The following is a 16881-nucleotide window of genomic DNA, read 5'->3' as shown; positions in this document are numbered from 1 at the left end:
GTGAATATTATAAAAACATGCCAATCTTTACTCTGCAGAAGAAGCAGTATCTCTGTTGAAAGAGGGGACGCATGCTGTACACACCAAGTACCATGCTTAGAGGTGTTTTGCAATGTCGGTCCCCCCCAAATTTAAAAGAAATGCACCATATTTAAGTGTTTTAAGATTAATAATGTACCTGTCTTAACCCCCCATGATACTTCAGTTCCACACAATGTAGATGAAGTCAGTACTAGTCAGGAAGTAAAAACTAGGCTAATGAAGGTATTGTTAATATTGAAATGATTATGATCCTCTATCAATAATGTGAGATGATTGTGACCATATTGACAGAATCCTTAAGGTAATCAAGTCAGTTCAAAATTTAATAGTATATCATTATAAATTCCATTTTAAAGAGGGAATCTTAAGGAAGTTCAAATTCCCGAACACTTGCTCCTGATTTGGCGATTAGAAAGAGTTTGCGTTAACTTTCAGTAACATTAGAAAAGCCAAGGACAAAATCCCACCTCTGGAGCATTAAAACAATGTCTAAAAGATGGTACCTCATCTTAAACCTCAATTAGTCATTCCATACTCAATTGATGATGTCCTAGATGTTGTCAATAATAATGTACGTGATCAATATAATGTCTTGAGGTATTGTGGACCGATTTAATAATCAAAGAAGCAGGAAAAGGACATGAAGATACAAGAATACCATTCAGCGTTTTGTAAGAATAGAGTTCTAAACTGTCTGGGAGAAGTTTAGGGGTACAGAAAAAGCTTTCTCTCCTCCAATGGAGAAGCTAGTGTATGTTTTGGACGGGGATTCCAGAGACTAATCGTTGGAAGATGTTGAGGAGATTTTGCTGAATCAGTTGGGAAATGTCCAGATTTGTATTTAAGAGGGGAAGTCGATTGTTGTTACTTGTTTTTTCACTAAGTTTAACACCTTTCTATTGCCAAGTCAAGAGACTCTTCCCAGTCAAGGAGAGAGGTTAATCAGTCTGACTATTGGATATTGTCTATTTATGACAATATCTAAAAGAGAAGAGGAATAGAGAGTAGTATTAGACACCATGTGTTGTTTATAAATATTATTAAGGAGGTTAAAGCTATTGTGGATAGAGATCACAAAAGAGTGACAAGTCACGAGGAAACTACCAGAAACAGAATGAATAGAAAGAAATCATAGAATAGATGAACATGAGGGTATTTTGTTGTTTGTCATTAAAGCACTGATTCACTGGTCTATATAGGTTTTGCAATAATGGTAATTTAATTAAAGTATTCCCTTACATAGATAAAAAGAAGGAGTACCTCAGTGTCTGTGGAGACAAAGGAGATAGAGAACATACAAGAAATAATTAGAATCATGAATTACAATTACGAGAGAGAGACAAAAACAAAATAGGACCTTAAAGCAAAGTTTGAAAGGTAACTGATTATTAGTAGATACTTGTCATTTATTGTGTATGGTGCTTGCTAGATCTCGGTTATTTAAAGGCTCGGGATAAACAGTACACCAAATTGAGAAGACTCTAGCAACGAAGGATCCAACATCTATTGGTCAAGAAGGTAACAATTTAGTCATAAATTGGTAGAATCTTGCCATAATATAGTGTTGGAGAGAGCAAAAATTCAGAAACGTTGAAGAACCAGATAATGACAAGAAGCAAGGTATTAAAATTTTCAGATATAAGATGATATTAATATTTGCCTAAGTACTAAAAATGATCACCCAACGTAATGAGATTTGGTTAACTACAACATTGTATTCTGTGTAGAGTGCTGTTTAACTTCGATTTGGTCCCAATAGTGGGTCATAGTAGTTCAATGTAACAGCTTCTTTCTTATCCTTAAAAACTAGATTGGTGTATCATGGGTTGGATACACATGTTTATTCTTAAACAGAAAAGATAGAGGGTGTCAGTGGAGTCATTAGGACAATAGAGTTTATTCTAAATCACCGACTACTAACGAGCAACGAGGGTGTTAGGAGATAAAAAAGGCAGGAAAGAGAAACGGAGTGTTCATCTTCAATCATCTCTCTGAAGTCTCAAACAATATTGACAACCTAACAAATGCACGGTGAAGGAATTCATATGGGTGAACGAATTGGCAGACAGTTATGACAAACATTGTAGAGGAAATCCCCATGACTGAAAAAGAAGATGCTACGTCTTATATCGTAAATATAGCAGTGATTATTAAAAAACAAGTCAGTGAGGCCCTCCATAAAAAACATTTAGGGAGGCATTAGATTTGTGGAAGGTTTCTATCACAGGAAGCTAACAACTTACTTGTCTGACATGTTAATTAAAAACAGGAAACTAAGGGCTAGCGATATGCCGACGTGTGGATTTTTGATAAGGGGTGAAATATCTGCAATGGACTCAAAGCAACCAAACAGCCCGAGTTGTCATAAGCAAAAAACCTCGCACACTTAGTTAGTACCCCTACTTAGTCGGAACTATACAGAAACTAAATCATTAGAAACACTATTATACGCGCCAGTATACGTCGGACAGAGATGACATCAGGAAAATTGCTTGCAGTGCTTGAATACTACGATAAAGGACCCTGGGGCTATCCAAACAACAAAAGATGTATTGACACGAACATTAGCAATTTAGTCGGTAAAGAAAGATAATTTGCATCTATTATTAGTTTATTGTATTCTCACTTTTGAGTTGGATTTCCAGTTGACTTTCTTCCCCTAACATGGTAAACGCAACTTATAGACAATACAAGTATAGAAAAGTTAAAAAATTTTTTGTGGAACTGAATTACTACTTATAACACACAGATGTAAATATTGTCAAACATAGAATTGAATATATCCTACCCTGGTTTCAGTCATAATGTCAGTGGGTCAGGAACAATAGGGAAAGAAGAGTATGATATTAAATGAGAAACAACTCTGGGATTATGGTGAATATTCTATGGTAGCTAAATGGATCAGTTAGGAATATATTAGTGAAGGCTGGAGGTTAAAAAGTAGATGAGATTCCGTTAAAACTCTGCATGAGAAGGGACTCAAACTCCAAATTGACAAGATAGATGATGATATACAAGACAATTTGTCACGCACTTGCTAAGCAGTAGTTACATTACAAACACGACTAATATCCAAAACAATATGAGGAGAGTTGTATAAACTTAATAGTTATCAGTTTATTAAGATAAATGAATTCTTATACTTTTTGTTAATCTTCACCATTCATATATTTTTTAGTTTTAATTCTTCACAAACATGGAGCCAAAACCGTAAGAATGACGATGGATACTTGAGGTAAATGGATTATATCTTGGGGAATGAATGATGAATATAAACACGTATTGGTTATGTTAACACAGTACTTTGTTTGTTTATTGAGTTGGATACTTTCAAAGCTTTGCCTTCAAAAATTAAATAAGATATTTTAAATCTTGGGTTTTATAGTTTATAAAAAATATTAAAGTGCAAATTTAAAGAAATGAGATCATTAAAACCTTGCAAGATGGCTGAGACTTCAAGCGGAAGACTGTAGATCTTTTTACGGACTAGATGTTCTCTTGTAAGAATATTGTGCTGCCTTTTGAGTATGAGCAAGTATAGCTGCCTTCCAAGTAGCAGGATTAATAAAATTAAAAAAGGTAAGTTATGCTGCGGAATCCCTTTCATTTAGTGGAGTTTAGTCCTTGACCTCTAACCGGGTCGATTGGAGCGTTATTTTTAACTATTGGGCTAGTAAGATGGATACATAATATGTCCACTGTTGGACTATTTTGTGGTTTTTTTCTAATTATTATAACCATGGTTCAATGATGACGGGATGTAATTCGAGAAGGAGCTTTTCAAGGGCACCATACTAGAAATGTCTATAAAGGTCTTTGTTTAGGTATAATTTTATTTATTGTATCGGAGGTGTTGTTTTTTTTTGCTTTTTTCTGAGCCTATTTTCATAGAAGATTGGCTCCAACACCTGAATTAGGTTCTTGTTGGCCTCCTGTTGGAATTTCCCCTTTGAATCCTTTTGATGTTCCTTTGTTGAATACGGCTGTGTTACTAGCATCGGGTGTTACTGTTACTTGGGCCCATCATTCCTTAATGGTCGATAACATTTCTTACTGTAGGTCGGATTCCGTGCTGTCTTATCATTTTTTTGCGGATAGCATCATTTTGGTTCGAGCTGCTGCTTGATATTGACACTTTGTGGAGGTTGTTTTAGTTATTTTTGTATCTTTCTATTTATGATGGTGATCTTAGGTAAACGTTATCTTCAGTATGGCTGAGTAATTTTTGGTTGTTGATTTTAATTTGTTTGTTGATATAATACTTATCTCTGGAGGACCCGTTAAGGTGGTTTTTAAGCTTTAAGATAAAGTTTGATGTTGCATTTAATAATGGGACTATTAGTGTCCCCAGCTCCACAGTAATCAGGCCAAAAAAAATGTTGATAAATCATTTACGGTTACGGCCCGTACGCAGACAGTGAGATTCTGTCTTTGCGAAGATAGATTTTTTGCCAAAGTTAGAGCGTTTGATTGTTATCAAAAGACTGTAGTATCACTAATCTAGGTACTAACGCCGGAGTTGAACGATTTACATTGTTGTTGCTCTAAAACATGAACTGTTTTCTTTTACGTTGCCTGGCATGTTTCTATGCTTTATTCTGTCTTTTGGAATTTTTTTTTTAGCGTGCTAATTAGGGATTTTTTGTATTTCTATGGTTGAGGCGGGGGTTTTAGGCTATGGCGGATACCTGAAGTTCTAAGTTGGGTCCGTTTGTCATTGGCGGTAATTCCTTTAGTTCTTGATAAATGGTTTTCTTTGGTGTTTTTTGTTGATTGTTGTGATTGTTTTTTTGATTTTTTTGTTGTGTTGTTTGTGAAGTTGTTCTTGTTTTTTTGTTTTTTTGATTTTTTTTTATTTGATGTTTTTGATTTGTGTTGACTTGTCATTTGATGATGTTGTTGTTTTTGTTGTGTTTTTTGTTTTGTTATTTGTTTTTTTTTTTTGTGGTTGATTTTTTGTTTGGTTTTTTTTTCTTTTTTTGTTGTTTTTGATGTGTTTTAGTTTGTTGGTGTGTTTTAATTTTGGGTTGTGTTGTTTCTTTGTTTGGTTTATGTTGGCGTTTGTTTTGTTTTGTCTTTTTTTTAGTTTGCTGTTTTGTATGGATTTTTGTTTTTTGTAGGTGTGTTTTGGGTTGGGTCTTTTTGTTTTTGTGTTTTTTGGGTGTTGATGTTGTTTGATAAGTTTGTGTGTTTTTTGGGTTGTGTTGGTTCGATTGTTGTGTTGTTGTGATGGTTTGTTGTGTGTTTGGGGAGTTTTATGGTTTTGATTTGTTTGTGTGTGAGTGTATTTTTTGTTTTGTTTTTGTGTGTTTTTTGTTTGTTTTTGTTTGTTTGGTGTTGTGGGTTGTTTGTTGTGTTTTTTGGTTTTTTTTTGATTGTTTTGTTTTGTTTTGTGTTTGTGTGATTGTTTTTGTTTTGTTTTGTGTTTTTGTCTTTTTTACAGGTTTGTTGTATTTTGTTTGTTGGGTTTTTTGTTGATTTGTGTGCTTTTTTGTGTGATGTTTTTGTGTTTTGGGGTGTGGTGTGGTGGTGTGGATTTTTGTGGTTGTGTTTTGTGGTGTGTTTGGGGTGGGGTGTGATTTGGGTGTTGTTTTTGTGGGTGTGTTTTTTGTGTGTTTGTGGTGTGAGTGTGGTTTTTGTGTTTTGTGTGTTGTTTTTGTTTGGGTACTTTTTTGTTTGTGAGTGTTTTGTGTGTGTTGATGGTGATTTTGTGTGTGGTGTGGTGTGTGTTTGTTGTTGTGGTGTGTTTGGTGTTTGTGTGTGGTTGATGTGTGTTTGTTTTTGTTTGGTTTTGTTGTGTTTTTTGTGTGTTTGTTTTTGTTGTTTGGTTGTTGTTTTGAGTTTTGTTTGTTTGTGTGTTGTTTGTTTTTTTGTGTGTGGGTTTTGTGTTGTTTTGTTTTATTTTGTGGTTGGTGGTTGTTGGGTTTGGTTGTGTTTTTTGGGTGTGTTTTGTTTTTGTTGTTTTTTGTGTTGTGTTTTATTGGTTTTTGGTTGTGGTTTTTGTTTGTGTGTGTGTTGTTGTGTGGTGTGTTGTGTGTGTGGGGTGATGGTGGTTTTTTTGGTGGTTTGTTTGGGTGTTTTTTTGTGTGTTGTGTTTGTGTTTGTGTTTGTTTTTGTGTTTTGGTGTGTGTGTGTTGGTTGTTGATTTTGTTGTGGGTTTGTGTGTGTTTGGTGTGTGGTTGTTGTGGGGTGTGGGGTGTGTGTGGTGTGTGTGTGTGTGTGGGGGGTGTTGTGTGTTGTGGTTTTTGTGTGTTGTTGTGTTTGTTTTGTTTTGTGTTGTTGTGTGTTTGGTTTTGGTGGTTGTGTTTTGGTGTTTGTGTGGGGTTGTGGTGTTTGTTTTTTTTTTTGTTGTGTGGTTTGTTTTTGTTTGTTGTTGGTGTGGTGTGTTGTTTGTGTGATTTTGTGTTGTGTTTGTTTTTTTGGTTTTGTGGTTGGTTTGTGTTGTGGTGTTTTTGGTGGGTTTTGTGTGTTTTTGTGTTATATGTGGTGTGTGTGTGTTGGGGTGTTATGTGTTTGGTGTTTGTGTGTTGTGTTGTGTGTGTGTTTTGGTTGTGTGTTTGTTGGGTGTGTGTGTGTGTTTTTTTTGGTGTGTTTTGTTGGTGTGTTGGTGGGGGTGTTTTTTTGTGGGTGTTGTTTGGTGTGTGGGGGGTGGTTTGGTGGGTGTGTTGTTGTTGGGTGAGTTTGTGTTTTTGGTGGGGTTTGTTTGATGGTTTTTTTTTGGTTGTGGTGTGTGTTGTTGGGGGGAGGTGGTGTGGTGGTTGTTTGGTGTTGTTGTTGTTTTTTTGTTGTTTTGTGTGGTTTGTTTTGTTGTTGGTGTGGTGTGTTTGTGGGGGTTTTGTTTGGTGTTGGGGTGTTGTTGTTTTGTTTGGTGTGGTGTTGTGTTGTTGTTTGGTTGTTGGTTTTGTTTGTGTTTGGTGTGTGTGTTGTGTGTGTGGGGTTGTTTTGGTTTTGTGTGTTGTGTGTTTGTTTTTGGGGGTGTGGTGTTTTGGTGTGTGTTTGTTGTGTGTGTTGTGGTGTGGTGGTGTTTGTTTGGTGTGGGGTGTGTGTTGTGGGTGTGGGTTTGTGTGTGTTGTTGTTGTTTTTGTGTTTGTTGTTGGTTTTTTGGGTGTGTGTTTGTGTTTTGGTTGGTGTTTGTTTTTTTGTTTTTGGGTTGTTGTTTTGGTGTGTGGTTGTGTGGTGGTTGGGTTTGTTTTTGTTGTGGTTGTGTGGGGGTGGTGTGTGGGGTGGTTTTTTGGTGGTTGGTTTGGTTGTGTTTGTTGGTGTGTTGTTTTTTGTGTTTTTGTGGTGTGTGGTTTGGATTTGTTGGGGGGGTGGTGTTGTGTGGGTTGTGGTGTGTTTTGTTTTTTGTGGTGTGTGTTTGTGTTTGGTTGTGGTTTTGTTTTGTGTGGTTTGTTTGTGTGTTTGTGTTTTTTGTTGTGTGTTGTTTTGTGGTTTTGTGTTTTGTGTGTGTGTGTTTTTGTGTTTTTGTGTGTGTTTGTTGGTTGTGTGGTGTGTTGGTTTTTTGGGGGGTGTTTGTGTTTGGTGTTGTTTGTTTTTGTGTGTTTTGTGGTTTGTTTTTGTTGTTTTGTTGTTGTTGTGTTTTGTGAGTTGTTTGGGTTTGGTTGGTTTTTTTTTGTGTGTTTGTGGTTGGTTGTGTTTGTTTGTGTGGGGGTGTGTGTGTTTTGTTTGTTTGTGTTGTTTGTTTGTGTGTGGGGGGTGGTGTGTGGGGTGTTGTTATGTGTTTTTTTTGTGTGTGTTGTTGGGGGTTTTGTGGTGTGTTGTTGTGTTGTTTGTGGGGTTTGTTGGTTTTTTTTGGTGTTTGGTTGTTTGTTTTTGTTTGTTTTGGTGTTTTTGTTGTGATGGGTGTTTGTGTTGTGTGTGTTTTTTTTGTGTTTTGTTTGTTTTGTTGTTTTTGTGGTTTTGTTGTTTTGGGTGTGTTGTTTGTGTTTGTTTTTGTTGTTTTGTGGTGGTGTGTTGTGTGGTGTGGGTTGTTTTGTTTTGGTGTTGTTGTGTGTGTGTTTGTTTGGTGTTGTTTGTTTTTTTTTGTTTTGTTTTTTTGTTTTTTTTGTGTTGTGTTTGTGTGTTGGTTGTTGTTTGGATTTGTGTGTTTTGTGGTGTTTTTTTTGTTTTGTGTTGGTGTGTGTGTGTGTGTTTTGGTGTGGGTTTTGTTGTGTGTGTTTGTTGTTTTGTGAGTGTGGTTGTGTTTGGGGTTGTTTGTTTGTTTTTTGTTGTTTGTGTGTGTGTTGTGTGGTTTGTTTTTTTTGGTTTGTGTTTGTTTTGTGTGTTTTTTGTGTGTTTTGTTTGTTGTTGTTGGTGTGTTTTGTTTTTTTTGTGTGTTTTGTTGTGTGGTGTTTTGGGGTTGTGTTTGTGTTTTTGTGTTTGTTGTGTTTGTGTTTTTTTGTTTTGTGTTTGTTTTGTGTTTTTGTTGTTGGTTTTGTGGTTGTGTTTTGTGTGAGTTTTGTGTGTGTGTTTGGTTTTTTGTGTGTTTGTTTGTTTTTTTTTTGTTGGTTGTTTTTGTTTGTTTTTGTGTTTGTTGGTGTGGGTTTGTTGTTTGTTGTTTTGTTTGTTTTTTTTGGTTTTTTTGGGGGGTGGTGTTTGTTTTTTTTGTGGTGTGTTTTTGTGTTGTTTGGTTGTGTTTGTTTGTTGTTTGTTTGTTGTTGTTTTTTTTGTGTTTGTTTTTTTTTTGTGTGTTTGTTTGTGTTGTGGTTTGTTTTGTGGTTGTGGTTGTGTTGTTGGTGTGTTGGTGGTGGTTTTTGTGGTTTTTTTTTTGTTGTTTTTTTTTGTTTTTTGTGTTTGGTTTGTGGTTGTGTGTTGTTTGGTTTTGTGTGTTTGTTGGTTTTTGTGTTTGTTTTGTTTTTTGTGTTGTGTGTGTGGTTTGTTGGTTGGTGTTTTGTTGGTTTGTTTTTTTTTGTGTTTTTGTTTGGGGTTTGTTTTGGGTTTTGTTGTGTTGTTGAGTGTTGGTGTTGTTGTTTGGGTGTTTGTTGTTTTGTGTGGGGGTTGTTTGTGTTTTGTTTGTGTTGTGGTGTGGATTTTTGTGTTTTTTTTTGTGTTGGTTGTTTGGTTTTGTTTTGTTGTGTGTGTTTTTTTGTTTGGGTGTGTGTTTTTTTTTTTTTGTGTTGTGTTTGGTTGTTTGTGTGTGTTGTCGTTTTTTGTGTGTTTTGTTGTTTTGGTTTGGGTGTTGTGGTTGTTTGTTTTTTTTTTTTGTTTTTTGATTGTTGTGGTGTTTTGGGTTTTTGGTTTGTGTTGTTTTTTGTTGTGTTGTTTGTTTGTGGTTTTGTTGTGGTTTGGTGTGTGTTTTTGTTGTTGTTGTGTGTGGTGTTTTTTGTTTTGTGTTTGTGTGTTTTTGTTTGTTTTTGTTTTTTTTGTTTGTGGGTGTGTTGTTTGTGTTTTTTGTTTTTGTTTTGGTTTTTTTTTTTTGTGTTTGGGTGTTGGTTTTTTTGTTGTTTGTTTTTTGTTGGTGTTGTGGTTGTTTGATTGTGTTGGGGTTGATGTTTTGTTTTTTGGGGTTGTTTTGTTTTGTGTTGTTGGTGTGGGGTGGTTTGTTGTTTTGTTTGTTTTTGTTGTGTTTTGTTTTTTTTTTTGTGTTGTGTTGGGGTGTTGTGTTTTTTGTTGTGTGGTTTGTGTTTGTTTGTGTTGTGTTTTGTTTGTTTGTGTTTTTTTGTGTTTGTTGTTGTTTTTGTGTTGTGTTTTGGTTTTTTGTTTTGAGTTTTTTGTTGGGGTTTTGTGTTTTTTTTGTTTGTTTTTTGTTTGTGTTTTTTGTTGTTGGTTTGTTGGTTTTTTTGTTTGTTGTGGTGTGTGGTTGGTTTTTTTGTTTTTTGGTGTGTTTTTTTTGTTTTTTGTGGGGGTTTTTGGTTTTTTGTTTTGTTTTTTTTGTTTTTTTTTTTTGTTTGTGTTTTTTTTTTGTTTTTTGGGTGGTTGTTGTTTTGTTGTTTTGGTTGTGTGTTTTATGTTTGTTTTTTTGTTGGGTGTTTTTTGTGTGTGTTTGTTTGTTTGTTTGGTTTTTTGTTTTTTTGGTTTTTGTTTTTTTTGTTGGTGGTGGTTTTTTTTTGTGTGTGGTTTTTTTGTTGGGTTTTTGTTTTTTTGTTTTGGTGTTTTTTGTTTGTGTGTTGTTTTTTTTGTGTGTTGGGGTTTTGTTTGTTTTTTTTGTGTTGTGTTGTTTTTGTTGTGTTTTTGTGTTTTTTTTTTGTTGTTTTTTTTTTTGTTTGTTTTGTTTTGGTGGTGTGTTTTTTTGTTTGTTGTTTTGTTTGTGTTTTTTTTTGTTGTTTTTGGGTTGGTTGTTGTTGTTTTTTTGTTTTGGTTGTGTTTGTTTTTTTTTTTTTGTTTGTGTTGGTGGTTTTTTTTTTGTTTGTGTTGTGTTTGTTGTTTGTTTTTTTTTTTGTGTGTGTGTGTTTGTTTGTTTGTTGTTTTGTTTGTTTGGTGTTTTAGTTTGTTTTTGGTTTGTTTTTTTTTTTTTGTTGGGTGTGTGTTTGGTGTTTTTTTTGTTTTTTTTTTTGTTTTGGTGGTGTTTTTGGTTTGGGGTGGGTTTGTTGTTTTTTGTGTTTTTTTTTTTTTTTTGTTTTTGTTTTGTTTTTTTGGTTTGGTGTTTTGTGTGTGTTTTTTGTTTTTTGTTTTTGTTTTTGGTTGTTTGGGTTTTTTTGTTTTTTGTTTTTTGTGTTTTTTTGGATGTTTTTGTGGTTGTTTTTTTGTTGTTGTTGTGTTTTGTGGTTTTTTTTGGGGTGTTTGTTGTGGTTGTTTTGTGGTTTTTTGGGGTTGGGGGGGTGTTTTTTTGTTGTGGGTGTGTGTTTGATTTTGTTGTTGTTTTGTTGTTGTGTGTTTTGGTGTGTGGTTGTTTTGTGTTGTTGTTTTTGTGTTTTTTTGTTTTTTTTTGTTGTTTGTTGTTTTGGTTTTGTTTTTTTTTGTGTTTTGTTGGTTTGTGGGTTTGTGTGTGTTTGTTGGGTGTGTTTTTGTTGTGTTTTTGTGTTTTGTTTTTGTTGTTTGTGTTGTTTTTGTTTTTGTGTGTTTGGGGGGTTTTGTTGTTTGTTTTTTGTGTTTTGTTTTTGTGTTGGTTGTTTTTTGTTTGTGGTTGTTTTTTGTTTTGTTGTTTGGTGTGTTTTGTTTTTTTGTGTTTTTTTGGGTTTGTGTTGTGTTTGTTTGTTGTGTGTTGTTTTGTTTTGTGTGTTTGTTTTTTGTTTTGTGTTTGTTTTTTGTGTGTGGGTGGTGTTGTGTTGGTGTGTTTGTTGGTTTTTGTTTTTGTTTTTTTTTTTTGTTTTTTGTTTTTTGTTTTGTTTGTTTTTTGTTTGTGGTGTGTTTGTTTTGTTTTTTTTGTGGTTGGTGTGTTTTGGGTTTGTTTTTTTGTTTTGTTTTTGGTGTGTGTTTTGTGTTTGTGTGTGTATGGGTTGTGTGTGTTTTTTGTTTTGTGTTTTTGTTTGTGGTTTTGTTGTGTGGTTGGTTTGTGGTTTTTGTGTGTTGTGTTTGTGTTTGTTGTTGTGTGTTGTGTGTGTTTTGTTGTTTGTTTGGTGTTTTTTGTTTGGTTTGTTTTGTTTTTTTTGTTTTGTTTTTTTGGGTTGTTTGGGGTTGTTGGGGGTTGTTTGTGTTGTGGTGTTGTGTTGGGTTTTTTTGTGTTTTGTTTTTGGGTGTTTTTGTTTTGTGGGTTTGTTTTGTTTTGTTTTGTGTTTTGTTTTTTTTTTTGTTTTTTGTGTGTTGTGTGTTTGATTGTGGTGTTTTTTTTTGTGGGGTTGTTGTGTGTTGTGGTTTTGTTGTGTTTGTTGTGTGTTTGTGTTGGGTTTGTGGGGTGTTGGTTTTTTTTTTTTGTTGTTTTTGTTTTGTGGTTGTGTTTGTTGTGTGTGTGGTGTTGTGTTTGTTGTTTTGTTTTTTTTGTGTTTGTGGTTTGTTTTGTTTTTGTTTTTTTTTTTTTTTGTTGTGTGTTGTGTGTTTGTTTTTTGTTTTTGTTGTTGGTTGTTTTTTTTTTGTGTGTTTTTGTTGTTTTTTTGTTGTGTTTTTTTGTTGTTGTGTTTTTTGTTGTTTGTGTGGTGTGTTTTTGGTTTGTGTGTTGTTTTTGTTTTTTGTTTGTTTGTTTGGTTTGTTTGTTTTTTGTGTTTGGTGTTGTGTGTTGTTTTGGTGTGTTGTTTGTGTTTTGTTTTTTGTTTTTTGTGTGTTTTGTTGTGTGTTGTTTTGTTTTGGTTGTGGGGTTGTTTGTGTTGTTTGTGTGTGTTTTTTTGTTTTTTTTTTGTGTTTTGTTTTTGGTGTGTGTGTTTTTGTTGGTTTGGTTTTTTTGTGTTGTGTGTGGTTGTGGTTGTTTTTTGTGGATGTTGTTTTTTTTGTTTTGTTTTGTTGTGTTTTGGTGTGGTGGGGTTTTTTGTTGTTGTTTTTTTTTTTTGTTGTTTGTTTTTTTTGTTGTGGTTTTTGTATTTTTTTTTGGTGGGTGGTGTTTTTTGTTGTGTGTTGTGTTTGTTTTGGTTTTTTTTGTTTTGTTTTTGGGTGTGTTTTTGTTTTTTGGGTTTGTTTTTTTTTGTTTTTTTTTGTGTGTGTTTTGTGTGTTTTTGGTGTTTTTGATTTTTTTTTTTGTGTTTGTGGGGTTGTGTTTTTTGTGTTGGGGTTTTTTGTTTGTTTTTGTTGTTTTGTGTGGTTTTGTGTGTGGTTTGTTTGTTGTGTTTTTTTTGTTTGTTTTTGGTTTTTTTTTGTTTGTGTTTTTTTTTTTTGTGTTGTTTTGTTGTGTGGGTGTTTTTGTTTTTGTGGGTGTGTGTTTTTGGTGTTTTGTTTTTTGTTTTTTTTGTGTTTTTTGGTTGTTTTGGTGGTTTTGTTGGGATTTTTTTTTTGTTGTGTGTGGTGGTTTTTTTTTTTTTTTTTTGTTTGTTGATTGGGGTTTTTTTGGTTTTTGTTTGGTGGGGTGTTTGTGTTTTGTTGTTTTTTTTGTTTTTTTTTTTTTGTTTTTTTTTGTGGTGTTGTTGTGTTTTGTTTGTTTTTTGTTTTTTTTGTTGTTTGTTTTTTTGTTGTGTTTTGTTTGTTGTTTTGTTTAATTTGTGTGTGATTTTGTTGTTGTTGGGTTGTTTTTTGTTTGGTTTTTGTTTTGTTTGTTTTTTTTTTGTGTGTGTGTTTGGGGTTTTGTTGGGGTGGTGTTGTTGTTGGGTGTTTTTGTTTGTTTTGTTTGTGTTTTTTGGTGTTGTGTGTTTTTGTGTGTGTTGTTTTTGTGTTTTTTGTGGGTTTTTTGTTGTTGTTGTGTTTTTTGTTTGGTGGTTTGTGGGGTTTTTGGTGTGTTGTTTTTTGTTTTTTTTTTTGGTGTTTGTTTTTGGTGTGTTTGTTTTTGTTTGTTGGTGTTTTTGTGTTGTTTTGTTTGTTGGTTGTTGTTTGTTTGTGTTTGTGGTGGGGTTTTTTTTTGTTTGTGTTTGTTTGGTTTTTTGTTGTGTTTGTTGTTTTTTTTTGTTTTGTTTGTTGTTGTTGTGTTTTGGTTGTGGTGTTTGTGTGTTTTTTTGGTTGTGTTTTGGTGTTTTTTGTGTTTTTTTTGTTGTTGTTTTTTTGTGTTGTTTGTGGGGTTTTTTTGTTTTTTTGTTGTGTGTGTTTGTTGGTTTTGTTTTGTTTTGTTGTGCGTTTTGTTGTGTTTTTTTGTTTTTGTTGTTGGGTTTTGTGTTTGTTGTTGGGGTTTGTGTTTGTGTTGTTGTTGTTTTTTTTGTTTTTTTGTTTGTGTGTTGTTTTTTGTTTGTTTTTTTTTTTTTTTTTTGTTGTTTTTTTTTTTTTTTTTGGGTGTTTGGTTTGTGTTTGTTTGTTGTTTTTGTGAGTTGTGTTTGTGTGTTGTGTTTTGTTTGTTGTTTTTTGTTTTTTGTTGTGTGTTTGGTTTTTTTTTGTTTTTTTGTTGTTTGTTGTGTTTTTTTTTTGTTTTTTGGTTGTTGTTTTGGTTTGTTTGGTGTGGTTGTGTTTTTTTTTTTTTGTTGTGTGTGTTGTTTGTTTTTTGTTTTGTTTTTTGTTTTTTTTTTTTTTTTTTTTTTGTGTTTGTTTTTTTTTGTTTGGTTGTGTTGGTGTTTGTGGTTTGTTGTGTTTGTGGTTTTGTTGTTTGGTTTTGGGTTGGGTTTGGTTTTTTTTGGTTTGTGGGTTGTTTTTTTTGTTGTGTTTTGTGTTGTTTTGTGGTGGGTGTGGTGTGTTTTTTTTGTTTTGTTTTTGTTTTGTTTTTTGTTTTTGTTGGTGTTTGTTGTTTTGTGGTGTGTTTTTTGTTTTTGGTGTTGTGTTGTGTTGTTTTTTTTTTGTTTTGTTTGGGTTTTGTTTTTTTTGTGTTTTTTGTTTGTTTGTTTGTTGGTGTTGGTGGGGTTGGTTTTTGTTTGGTTTTTTGGTGTGGTGTTTGTTTGGGTGTTTTTTTTGTTGTTGTTTGTTTTGTTTTGTTGTTGGTTGTTTGGGGATTGTTGTTGTTTTTTTTTTTTGGGTTTGTGAGGTTGTGGGTGTTGTGTGGTTTTTTGGGGTTGTTTGTTTGATGTTTTTTTGTGTTGTTGTTGTTTTTTTTGTTGTGTGTTGTTTTTTTGTGGGTTTGTTTTTTTTTTGGGTTTGTTGGGTTTTTTTTTTGTTGGTTGTTTTGTGTTTTTTGTTTTTTTGGTTTTGTGTTTTTGTGTTTTTGGGGTGGTGTGATGTGTTTTTTTGTTTGTTTGGTGTTGGTGTTGATTGTTTTGTTTTGTTTTTTGTTGGTGTGTTGTTTGTTTTTTTTGTTGGTTGTTTGTGTTTTGGTTTTGTTTGTGTTTTTTGTGTTTTGTTTTGTGTGTTGATTTAGTTTTGTTTTGTTTTGTTGTGTTTTTTTTGGTTTTTTTGGTTTGTTGTTTGTTTTTTTGTTGGTTGTGTTTTTTGTTTTTGGTTTTTGTGTTTTTTTTTTTGGGTTGTTTTGAGTGGTTAGGTTTATTGTTGTAATGTGTTGTTTGTTTTTGTGTGTTGAGTCTTTTTTTTTTTGGGGGTGTTTTTTTTTTTTTTTTTTTTTTTTTTTGTTTGGTTTTTTTTGGTGTGGTGTGGTGTTTTGTTTGTTTGGTTAGCTTTTGTGTTTTGTTTGGTTGTTTTTTTTTTTTTGTGGTTTGTTTGTTATTTATTTTGTTTTTGGTTTTTGTTTGTTGTGTGTGGTTGAGTTTTTTTTTTGTTTGTTTTTTTTTATTTTGTGTTGTGTGGTTTTTGTTTTGTGGGTGATAGGTTTGTTTTTGGGTTTGTGGGGGTTATTGTGTTTGGGTTGTTTTGTTTTTTTTTTTTTTGGGGTTGTGGTTGTTTTGGTTGTTTGTTTGTTGTGTTGTTTGTGGTGTTTGTTTGTATGTGTTGGGATTGTTTTTGTTTTTGTTTGTGGGTGATTTTTGGTTTTGGGTGTTTGGGAGCGTTTTTTGTTTTTTGTGTTGTTTGTGGGTGTTTGTTGGTTTTTTGGGGTTTGGTGTGTTTTTTGGTTTTTTTATTGTGTGTTTTTTTTTTTGGTGGGAGTTTTTGTTTTTTGGGTTTTGTGGTGTTTGTGGTGTGGGTTTTTTGGGGTGGGTGGTTTTGGTGTTCTTTGTTGGCGTTGTATGGTGTGTGGTTGTTTGTGTTTTTTTTTTGTTTTTTGGGGTGTTTTTTTTTGAGGGTTGTTTTTTTTTTGTTTTGGTTTTTGAGGTTTTAGTGGTGGTGTTTTATGGGGGGTTTTTTGGGTGGATGTTGTTTTTTTTGTTGTTTGTTTTTTGTTTTTGGTGGGATTTTTTTGTGTTTTTAGGGTTGTTGGGGTTGGGTGTGTGGTTGTTGTTGTTGTATTTGTTTTGTTTTTTTGTGTTTGTGAGTTGGTGTGGTTGTGTAGGGGTGGTGTGGGTGTGTTTTGTGTGCTGGGTTTTTTTTTGTTTTGGGTTGTGTTGTGTTTGTGGGGTGATTGTTTTTGTTGTGTGTTGATTTTTGGTGTATGTTGTGTTGTGTGATTGTGTGGGGGTGATTAGTATGTGCTGTGGATGGCGTTGGTGTGTGGTGGCGATGGTTGTGGGGTGTGGGGTGGGTGTTGTTGATTGTGTGTTGGTTTGAGTGTTGGATGTGTGGGGGGGGGGTGGGGGATTGTTGTGGTTTGGTGGGATACTTGGGTGGGGGGTGTGATGAGTGTGTGGTGGAATAGGTCTTTGAAATTCGTTTTGGGACTATTGTGTTTGGTGTTTGATTTGTGTTTTTTTTTTTTTGTTTTTTTTTTTTTTGGAAGAGATGTATCAGGAAGCCACTCCTGATGAAATGGAGATCTTAGAAAGGCCATAGATGAGAAGAAGGACAACTCTGGTAGCTGGCTATACTACAGCATATCTTAGATCACAAGAAATGAAATAGTGTTAGCTACGTACCGTCCAAGTTTGAATGAACAGAGTTCTATCTGAGAAAAATTTCATGCGATGGGAGCATTCAATGATAAAATAGCAAAAAATTGAGGTTTTTGTCTGAGCGAAAGACCTTAGATGAGCAGACCGTAAAAACGCAAATGTAGCACAACAGATCGCACTAATCGATGAGTCGGGAGATCATGTCAGTGAATTTTACGTTGTCATTATGCACGTCATTTCTCCGTCTCTCGATATCCTATGAGAGTAGAAGCTACTCCATAAAGAAGAGAGTAATGTCAGTGACAGGTGAATATTATAAAAACATGCCAATCTTTACTCTGCAGAAGAAGCAGTATCTCTGTTGAAAGAGGGGACGCATGCTGTACACACCAAGTACCATGCTTAGAGGTGTTTTGCAATGTCGGTCCCCCCCAAATTTAAAAGAAATGCACCATATTTAAGTGTTTTAAGATTAATAATGTACCTGTCTTAACCCCCCATGATACTTCAGTTCCACACAATGTAGATGAAGTCAGTACTAGTCAGGAAGTAAAAACTAGGCTAATGAAGGTATTGTTAATATTGAAATGATTATGATCCTCTATCAATAATGTGA

At 33.7% G+C, this 16881-nt stretch overlaps 1 protein-coding gene across 1 annotated transcript; it reads left to right on the top strand.

Moving 5' to 3' along the window:
• Positions 1-3799: 3799 nt before the first annotated feature.
• LOC121366579 (cytochrome c oxidase subunit 3-like) lies at positions 3800-12343 on the top strand (the record flags this gene model as incomplete). Its single annotated transcript, XM_041490964.1, is given in 2 exon segments — positions 3800-4111; positions 12284-12343. Coding segments are annotated over 2 exon segments (372 nt in total), but the record flags the coding sequence as incomplete, so codon positions are not given.
• Between the last annotated feature and the right edge of the window lie 4538 nt (positions 12344-16881).

The sequence above is a fragment of the Gigantopelta aegis genome, unplaced genomic scaffold, assembly GCF_016097555.1.
Source record: "Gigantopelta aegis isolate Gae_Host unplaced genomic scaffold, Gae_host_genome ctg6270_pilon_pilon:::debris, whole genome shotgun sequence".
NCBI lineage: Eukaryota > Metazoa > Mollusca > Gastropoda > Neomphalida > Peltospiridae > Gigantopelta > Gigantopelta aegis.
Note: the sequence above shows the minus strand (reverse complement) of the source record. Positions and strands in the feature narration are given on the sequence as shown.